This window comes from Bison bison, unplaced genomic scaffold (genome assembly GCF_000754665.1).
Source record: "Bison bison bison isolate TAMUID 2011002044 unplaced genomic scaffold, Bison_UMD1.0 scf7180017863815, whole genome shotgun sequence".
NCBI classification, from domain to species: Eukaryota; Metazoa; Chordata; class Mammalia; order Artiodactyla; family Bovidae; genus Bison; species Bison bison.
In genome coordinates, this window is record NW_011494387.1 from 55,098 (window position 1) to 65,171 (window position 10,074).

The window sequence follows — 10,074 nt, forward strand, 5'->3', positions numbered from 1 at the left end:
ACGCCCTGTGCCTGAACCACCTGCTGGGGCTCCTCAGCTTCCTCAAGGTTTCATTCTTTCACCACCATGAACAATGACCCCGCTGCACCCCTGGGCCACATCCCAGGCCCTTGCCTTCATCTTGCCACTTCTTACTCTCCCTTTAGGAGCTCAGAGGCCGCTTCCTCCAGGAAGACACAGCGTAGGTGCCCTGCTTTGTGTGGCCACAGCTCCCTACAGGTTTATTTCAGGGGCCACAAAGCTTGACTACTTGCATTTCTCTACTCTCTAGACTAGAACAGCGTGAGAACAAGGACGTAACTGTCAGGTCTGTTACCGAAATCTGGAACTATGGTTGGCACGTAATTGGCACTCAGTGACTAGTGGGTGGATGGATAGATGGATGATGGATGGATGGTGGATGGATGGATGGATGGATGGATGCATGATGAATGGACAAAAGGACAGATGATGCATGGAAGGATGGATGATGGAAGGGTGAATGAGTGAAGGATGGATAAATGATGGGTGGATGAGTGACGAGTGGATAAAAGGACAGATGATGTTTGGATGGATGGGTGAGTAAAGGATGGATGAGCAATGGATGGATGAGTAATACATGGATGAGCGATGGATGGATGAGTGATAAGTGGATAAAAGGACAGATGATGGATGATGGGTGAATGATGGAAGGATGGATGGGTGATGAATGGATGGGTGATGGATGGATGGGTGATAAGTGGATAAAAGGACAGATGATGTTTGGATGGATGGATGATGGAAGGATGGATGGGTGATGGATGGATGAGTAAAGGATGCATGAGTGATGGACTAATGAGTGATAAGTGGATAAAAGGAGAGATGATGGGTGATGGGAGAATGATGGATGGATGAATGAGTGATGGATGAATGGGTGATGGATGGATGGGTGATGGGTGGATAAAAGGACAGATGATGGATGATGTATAGATGAATGATGGATGGGTGAATGAGTGATGGATGGATGGGTGATGGATGGACGGGTGATGGGTGGATAAAAGGACAGATGATGGATGATGTATAGATGAATGATGGATGGGTGAATGAGTCATGGAAGGATGAGTGAACAGATGCAAGTAGAAAAGGATTTAAGAAAAAGACGATGGGCGTGGATGTAAACAAAAGCCTCCCGCACGCTGGCTCCCTGACCCTCTGGAGCGCAGGGCTCACCTGTCCTCTTCGCTTCCTCCTGGTACTTGTGTTTGAGCCGGTCCATGAGCAGGCCGTTCCAGGGCGCACACAGCACTCCGAAGAACTGAGTCACGGCAAAGGCGTTTGTGTAGGTGCTGACTGCAGAGGGCAGAGAGGGGTGGGCGGCAAGAGCTCTTTAGGACTGCCTTCCAGAGGAGGCCACCCACCCGCCCCTGCCCGGCCTGACCCTCCAGCGCACACCCCGGGCTCAGACCTCCCTCGGAGCATAGAGCCCTGCTGAGCTCAGCGCCCCACCACGTGAGGTGCCAAGTCCCCAGAGGCGATGCACAGAGGGGCTGCCTCCCGACCCCCCACCTACCTAGTGCACTGTCCCTGCTGGCCAAGTTGTTGAGCAGGGAGTTGAGGGTGCCGATGAAGAGGTAATGCCACAGCTGTATCACGGACAGCCACACCACGTGCCAGGCAAAGCGCGGAGAGAAGGTGTGGCTCCAGAAGGAGCCGGGTGCCTGCTGCTGTCCCGGGGTCTCTGATGAGGGGGAAGAAAATTCGGGTAAGAGCTACTGTTGAATTGGGCGGGGGGAATGGGTGCACAGGTCTTACCGGGAGAGCCCGAGCTCTGAGCTCACCCGTTCTTCCCCTCCGGACTCTCCGAGGGCAACACCCCCGCCTCCACGCAACATCCCAGCCCCACCACCGTGGGGGCACAGCTCTCCCATGCTCTGCTGTCCACTATCTGACCCTTCACACTGGGATGACTATCTGACCCTTCACACTGGGATGCTTCTCGCACTACCAACCTTCCCGATCGTTCTCAGGCAGGATGAGGAAAAGACAGGCAAGGAGAGGAGAAAGTCAGAGGCGATGTGCGGGATGGCGGGGACAGCGAGGATTTCAGCGGCTCCGCACCCCCCACTCCTCTTTCAGCACCAGCCTCCAAGTCTCCCACGGAAACCTTCCCCGCCCTGATCTTCACGGAACGGGTGAGCCCGTGGACTGAGTGCTCTGCGCCTCACCCCAGGCTGCCCAATGGGACCGTTCTTCTCGAGGGGCAGAGTGGTGAGGATTTGACTCTGGGGTCCCCAGGGGTATCCTGCTTCAGCTCCTCCTGGATGCAGCCTGGCAAGCACACTCCTCCCTTCATTCGGTGAACTTCCCAGGGTCTTATTCTTGTTTCTACCTCAGCCGACAGAGCTCTGGGACGTTTGTAACCCAGGACCCAAAACAGACAGAAAGGCGAGGCAAGATGGAGACGGGGCAGTGAGAGAGGGCTGACCCACGGGACCTGCAGATACTGGACAGATAAGGCACGCTTAGGAGCGGGCGGGCAAGGGAAGGCAAAGGGTGGAGACTGAGCTCTGGGGAGCAGGGCTACGGCGTGCTGGGGACGGAAAGGAGAGATGAAGTGAAACTGGTTGCCCTCTTGGACGCTCGGTAGGCTGAGGGAGTCGGAAAGATCCTACAGGTCTCTTCGCCACCTGACCTTCTCTGGCCCTGAGTCCCTGGCAAAGCTCTGGAGGTGACGAACCACGCTGGCCGCAGGGGAAGGCCAGGTTCTTGGGGGGAAATGGGTTAACCAGCAGGCTTCACCTTTCTTCGGGGAAAGGAACCCCTTTGACTGCAGCTCCAGCTTTTCGGACTCAGCTTCCTTCTTGTCTTCCTCTGGGGGGCTGTCCCTGGAGCAGAGACTGTGGAAACAGAAGCTCTATCAGCCCAAGCCAAGGACTGGGAGCTGAGCCTGACACGCCTGCGGGATGCAGGGAAACGAAATGGCCCCTGGCACTGCACACTGGGATCACCTTTTCACAGCCCCAGCGCTGGCATCCAGGCCCAGACCAGCGGAGTCAGAAGGTCTGGGCGTGGAAGGTAGGCTCCCGTTATCTTTTTCAGAAACATCTCCAGTTAATCCCAGCAATTCTAATCTGCAGCTACATACGGGAGCAACAGAAGGATGGGAAGCGTAGAACAGACGTGGGTTCCAATCCCAGTCCTGCCTCTTCCTGGCTGTGGCAACGTGGCTCAGACCTAACTCTTCCAAGCCTCACTGTTCTGATCTGGAAGATGGAGATACAGATACGCAGCCGAGTACTACCATGAAATGAAACCAGAGCACATGCCAGGCTGCCAGAGATTAAGCGACCCGCCAGCAAATGCCCCTGGCGCCACTGCTCGTACTGAGCAGATGCAGAGATGGTCCCGTTTCTTCATCTGCTTTCTTCTCTACGCTTTGCAAAGGAACTTGGCAGCTCTGTTTCCCCAAACCCTGAATCTGGGCTGGCCTCGTGAGCGGCTTCAACCAGGACGATCCATCAAAAGTGATGCACCGGGCCTCCCTGGGGGCTCAGCGGTGGAGAATCCGCCTGACGATGCAGGAGCCACGGGTTCAACCCCTGATCCAGGAGGATCCATGTGCCATGGAGCAACTAAACCCATGTGCCACGACTATGGAGCCCAGGAGCCACAGCTCTGAGCCCTCAGGCGGCAGTTTCTGAAGCCTGTGTGCCCGAGACTTTGTGCTCCGCAACGACAGAAGCCACAGCAGTAAGAAGCCTGCTCTCCACGACCAGAGAAGAGCCCATGCAGCAACAAAGACCCAGCACGGCCAAAAACAAACAATAATACATAAATTTATTAAAAATAAATAAGTGGTGTGCCAATCCAGCCTTAAACCTGAAGAAAACTTGCGTGTTGCTGCATGCTCTTAGAACCCTGAAACCAAGAAGTGAAGAAGTGCCAGCCAGCCTGCTGGAGAATGCGAGCCACGTGACCCAGATATCCTCGCCACCCCAGACAAGCAGACAAATCCCCTGTGAGTAAGGCCATTAGGCCAGCCGGCCCCCGGCTAGCCCTCCAGACGATCGCAGGCATGAGAAGTCTGTCAAGAGCATCTAAGTAGCCCCCCCTGATCAGTAGAACTAGCCAGCTACCACTAGACTTAGGAAGATAATAAATGCCTAAGGTTTTAAGCCCTTAAGTTTTGGGATCGTTCATTACGCAGCAGTAGCTAACTGCTACTTGGTCTAGTCCTTGGTCTAGTCCTCCTCTCCAGAGACAGGTTTCCTCTGCCCTACTGTAACCACATCCGTCCCAAACCCTCTTCCCACTCCAGGTCAGAGGAGGGACTCTGGCCACACCGTCCCCAGCTCACAGTCCTTACCCGTAGCGGTAGTTGGCGGGCAGCGGGTAGGGGATGTGCCCCTGGGGCATCAGGAGGAGAGTGCGCCCGACATGCCAGGCACTGCAGACAGAGATGAAGAGGAAGGAGGCCTTGATGGTGACGCCCTGTTCATAAAGGAGCTGCAGAAACAAGAGGGGAAAGGTCAGCGTGACAGTCACGTTCACACCAGCATTACTCACGACACCTGAAAGGTGGATGCAAACCAACGTCCCTTCAAGGATGAACAGATTAACAACTGTGGCACGCGCGACGGAACAGGCGTCAATCTTAACAGGAAGGGAACTCTGACACCTGCTAAAACAAACTGTGAACTTTGAGGACATGATGCTACATGAAATAATACAGTCACAGAAAGAAAAAAAGTAGGATGAGATTCTACTTCAGGGGTACCTGCAGTAGCCAAAATCACAGAAATAGAAATTGTAACAGTGGTGGTCAGGGTCCAGCGGGAGGTGGATGGGGCGTGGGGAGTTATTGCTTGATGGACAGTTTGAGCTTCACAGGGTTGAGAAGCGTCCCAGAGATGGGTGCTGGTGGTGGTCGTGCAACAGCATGAATGAACTCAATGCTACTGAACTCACACTTGAACACGGTGGAGGCGCCAAGGTTTATCTTGTCATAAACTGCATTGTACAAAGGGTCCAGGTAAGAATCCAGGGCGAAACTCATTTCTAAGAATACGTCTTGGTCCAGGCTCTTGCCTTCTACGCTAGAAGCTGATTATGGATGTCTGGGGCCCACCCCAAGGCCCAACCAGCGGCAGGGGACACAGGCGATTGCCACCCTCTACCTTGATGATGAGAAAGACTGCCGAGGAGGAGTCAAATGCTCCGTTGTACATGGTGATGATGGTCGAGCGGTGTTTGCCAAACAGGTTCCCGATCTGGAGAACACAGGACCAGCCCGAGTCACTCACTCGCCCGTGAAACACTTCCCGTGCACCCAGCAAGCGTCAGGCCCTCATACACAGACCCCCCTCCACCCCAGGAGCTGCCACTCCGGCTGGAGCCCACGCCATCAGAGGCCGCCAAAGCAGCAGGGCTTGCGCCTCCCCCGCCCACCCCAAGGTCCTGCCAGGTGCCCTCGGCCAGGGCGGGCTCACACCTGCAGGTTGGTGATCAGGAACAGGATGCCCCCCACAGCGAGCATGGGCATGGCCAGGAAGAGCAGCACAGCTGAGTCTGCAAGCATCCGAGACAGAGGCGGGGTGATGCCACCCAGCAACCCAAACACGGAGCCCCGCACTCTGGGGCTCCCCTCTGTTCCCCACAAGCTTGCGCTCAGGGCCCCGATTCTGGGCAGCCCTTCCAGCACCCTCCAAGTGTCTCAGGGGACTGTCAAGGCTCCCTCACATGCTCCTGCAAAGGGACCCTCCTCCCCATCAAAGATGACCCTTGGTCGTCGGCAGGCTGGATGTCTACCGAGAGAGGCAGGACTCGACCCGCTGCCCACTTCCTTCACTAAATCGCGCGCAATCCTTTTCATCTTGACACTGCAGGGGAGAGGAGCCTGGACTGAGCCCACACACCCAGCCTCTAACTCAGTGCACTGAGCTGGACTCTGAAGTGCGACTCAGTCATCTCATCTGATAGATGGGAACAGTCCCTGCTCTTCTGCCTTCCTAGGGCGCTGTGGGATCTGAGAGAGAAAATGCCCGGAAACTGCATTTCCTCTGTTCATTAGACTTTGAGCATTTCTTCTGTGGTGGGTGTTTGCCTGGCGTTAGAAATGTAGGATGAATAAAAAGAATTTCTTGCCCTTGAGAAGACTGACATGCAAAAAAAAAAAATCACTCCAGTGGCTCTGGCAGCTGTTGGGCAAGAAGAGCAGGGCTGAGGAAGAACAGCACCAGAGGCTGGGGCTGGTGCAGCCGCTCAGTCGCGTCTGACGCTGTGCAGCCCCACAGACTGCGCCCCGCCAGGCTCCTCTGCCCACGGGCTTTCCCAGGCAAGCACCCTGCAGCGGGCTGCCCCTTCCTCCTCCAGGGCATCTTCCTGACTCAGGGATCGAACCCATGTCTCCTGCACTGCCAGTGCCGTTTCAGGTCACTGCCTTCTGTCCACCTTCATGATCTGGGCCATAGGCCGTGCCTCTCTTATTTGCTAAAAAAAAAAAATTTTTTAATGTGACTCACTATCCAAAAGGAATCTATTATTTTTGAAGGAAACTTTATACGTGGAGTTGCCTGGTGGCCTTGTGGTTAGGATGCCAACTTTCATTGCCATGGCCAGGGTTCGATCCCCGGGTAGGGGACTGAGATCCCACAGTGAAATAGCGAGGGGGCCAAAAAAAAGGGAATCTTTACATTACGAGTGTCAATGAAAACTAACTGGCGTTGCTTGTTGTGAATGCGTGTGTGTTGGTCATTCAGTCATGTCCAACTCTTTGCGACCCTATGGACTGTAGCCCGCCAGGCTCTTCTATCCATGGGATTCTCCAGGCTAGAGTACTGGAGTGGGTTGCCATTCCTTCTCCAGGGGATCTTCCCAACCCAGGGATCGAACCCAGGTCTCCTGCATTGCTGGCATATGCTTTACAGTCTGAGCTACTAGGGAAGCCCTAACTATAAAAATAAGTACAATGAAAGCAGTGTTAATAAATTGTAACTGAATGCAGTTACACTTAGAATGTTCAAGGCCTGATTTCTGCTCTTGCCAGTGTTAAAATTACCCCAGCCCTATGTGATTTCCTGAGTGAAATCAGAGGCCTGAATGAGAAATAAAAACAGCGTAACATTTCCACCAAGTGATTCAACCTTAACATAGCATATGTGTGCTTCCCAATAATATTCTCCAAAGTAACTATTATTCTAGTAACTACTGTTCCCTACCTGGAGACACACGGTGAACTTGCTCATTTTAGAGCATTCACACTCCTTACCATTCAATTTCTGTCTCTGGAAAAGGTGCCTCCCCAAACACCCTGAAGGTTGGCTGAGGTTCCTTTCAAAAATAGCATTACTGTGGTCTCAACACTTTTTCCAAAATCAAAAAGCCCCATTTTCTGGGGGAAGGGCAAATTGTGGCTCCAGTGATTCACAGATGGGAGTCAAAACGTAGCCAGCCATTACCTCCACACTTAGCCACTTGAAAGTCATGTTCAGACTTTTAGGGACAAAGCCGTGCTGATGAGCAGAGTGGGTTTTAAATAACTGGCTGAGGTGCCAGGCTACCTCCTGAGGTCTGTTCAGACAGAAACCTCAGTTGGCCTGTGTTCACTGAACACCAATGCAGACCACCAGCGTCGGGCGGCCGCCACTCACAGCAGAGCAAGGTGCTCTTACCTCCTAAGCCCCAAAACTGAGCCCCAAGACCTGACTCCGGGGAGAAGACCGAAAGGCATCTGCTGGCCTCTATAATGAGAAGCTGCTAGCAAAGAGCACAGCCAGGGTCCCAGCCCCACTCCCCACTAACTTGCTCTGGGGCCTTTTCTAAGTCTTTGCAAGGGGGTTTCTGACCTCAGTTTTCTCCTCTACACATTCCCCACTTTATTCCCCATGAAGAAAGCTGGGAATAAACCAGATTGGGCATTGAATGGTGGCTCAGATGGGAAAGAATCTGCCTGCAATGCCAAAGACCTGGGTTCAATCCCTGTGTTGGGGAGATCCCCTGGAGGAAGGGAAAGGCTACCCACTCCAGTGTTCCTGCCTGGAGAATCCCACGGAGAGAGGAGCCTGGTGGGTTACAGTCCATGGGGTCACAGAGATTCGGACACAACTGAGCGACTAAGCACATCACAGCACGCAGACCAGTAAAATCTGAAGAGGAAAATTTTTTGACTACCATAGAGTTGTCGGTTTGCACCCTGCTAAGTCAGGATATTTTCAACAACTACCATTTATATTATCGTTTCCTTTCTTTCCTCTTTCTTTGGCCGTGCTGCACAGCTTGTGAAATCTTAGTCCTCTAACCGAGGATCACGAATACAAGCAGAAGTGCACACCGGACTGCCAGGGAATTCCCTATTATTTCATTTTTTAAAAAGAGAGGACATTTTAAGACATAACAAAAGGATGCAATCTTTTGAATCAGTTCTTCCTCTCTGAAGCAATTTCTCCCCTGTCCTTATTATTCACACTTCTCACTAAGCTGTTTTTAAAGACCAGCAATAGAGCCCTCAAGGGCCCTTTCCAGCTCGGAGTCTGTGGATCTGAGTAGCTGTGGGGCCGGTGTCTCCATGACCCTTCTGCCCCTGCCCCATGCACCAGGTGCCCGAGGTCACGTCCCTCCCGACAGCACTCACCTGCAGAGGTGAAGGCTATGGTGAGCGTGGCACTGGTGTAGAGAAATCTGGAACACAGAAGGGGAGACGGAGAACGTCGTCACGAAGAGAGAAACCCGGGGACTCCCCTTGCGACCTGGTGACCAGGACACGGAGCTCCCAACGCAGGGGCCCAGGTTCAACTCCTGGTCAGGGAACGAGACCCCACGCACCGCAACTCAGGCCCAAGGCATCCAAACAAACGTTTCTTTAAAAAGAGAGAAGCGTGGCGGGGCAAGGGTGTGTGGAGCCAGGTCCTCCAACCCAGAAGTCCCAAGAGGCCAAGCCCTTAAAGAAAGACGTCTGGGCCTGGTCTACAAAACCTTGAGTTCAAACGGCTCTTGCTGTGTGACCTTGGGCAAGGTACTACTCTCTCTTAGAAGCTTGTTTCTGTAAAGGAAATGACTGGACTGATCCAGACCCCAGGCTTAAAGTTCTAGGATGCTATGATTTCACGACCAAGATCCCAAGGTTACTGAGATCTCTTAGAAGTCTGGGCATCTTGTAAGGCAGGGGGTAATAAAAACAGGGCTTAAGTGTGATATTCTGATTTATGACAAGAACTACATATTTGGTCCTTGTCCCCAGGCCTTGACACAGGGGTTCTAATAATTGTATAAGTTCCTGCAGAGAAGACACTACGAGCGTCTTTTGTTCTACTGTTCTGATGAAATAACTGTGGAGGGGTGGAAAAGCCACAATGAGATGCCTGGAATTTCCACCCCTGTGTCCACTTCTCTACAGAGAGGGGAGACGGCTGGAAGTGGACTCAATAATGGATTGTGCCTATGTGAGGAAGCCTCCATAAAATCCCCTAAGTGTGGAGTTTGGAGAGCTCCCAGGTTGGCAAACACCTCCACGGACCAGGAGGCTGCTGCACCACAAGCCCACAGGGACGCAAAAGTTCTTGGGCTCAGAACCACCACCCACCTGGCCTTGTGTCTCTTCAAGTGGCTGTTTATCTGTATCCTTTATCATGCCGTTTCAGAAACTGGTCAATGCATCTCCCTGCGTTCAGCGAGCCCTTTCGCAAAGAACTGAATCCAAGGAGGAGGTCAGGGGCATCTCAAGAGTTGTAGCTGACTGAGACAGGCGTGGGGAACCTGGGGACCTACCATTGCAATTGGCATCTTAGGGGGGCAGGCGCGGTCTGGTGGGACCGAGCCCTTAACCTGTGGGGTCTGCTGTAGGGCCTCCAGAGAGAGTGTCAGGATTGAATTAAATTATAAGACCCCCAAGGGCTTCCCAGATTGCTCAGCGGATAAAGAATCCATGTGCAATGCAGGAGACAGAAGAGACGTGGGTTCGATCCCTGGCTTGGGAAGATCCCCTGGAGGAGGGCATGGCAACCGCTCCAGTATCCTTGTCTGGGAAATCCCATGGACGGAGGAGCCTGGCGGGCTCCAGTCCACGGGGGTCGCAGAGAGTCGGACACAACTGAGCACTTGGCACACACCTAAGACACCCAG

The 10,074-nt window shown here is 53.3% G+C and overlaps 1 protein-coding gene across 1 annotated transcript in view; it reads right to left on the reverse strand.

Annotated features, from left to right (window-relative positions):
• The window catches only part of SLC43A3 (solute carrier family 43, member 3), an 18,873-nt gene that overhangs the window by 6,143 nt on the left and 2,656 nt on the right, over nucleotides 1–10,074 (reverse strand). Inside the window, exons 4-10 of the mRNA XM_010833625.1 lie at nucleotides 8,588–8,634; nucleotides 5,450–5,526; nucleotides 5,136–5,228; nucleotides 4,325–4,464; nucleotides 2,758–2,855; nucleotides 1,529–1,696; nucleotides 1,189–1,308 (exon numbers count right to left, since the gene is read on the reverse strand). Coding sequence (XP_010831927.1) covers nucleotides 1,189–1,308; nucleotides 1,529–1,696; nucleotides 2,758–2,855; nucleotides 4,325–4,464; nucleotides 5,136–5,228; nucleotides 5,450–5,526; nucleotides 8,588–8,634 — 743 coding nt within the window. The remainder of the gene's footprint in view (nucleotides 1–1,188; nucleotides 1,309–1,528; nucleotides 1,697–2,757; nucleotides 2,856–4,324; nucleotides 4,465–5,135; nucleotides 5,229–5,449; nucleotides 5,527–8,587; nucleotides 8,635–10,074) is intronic.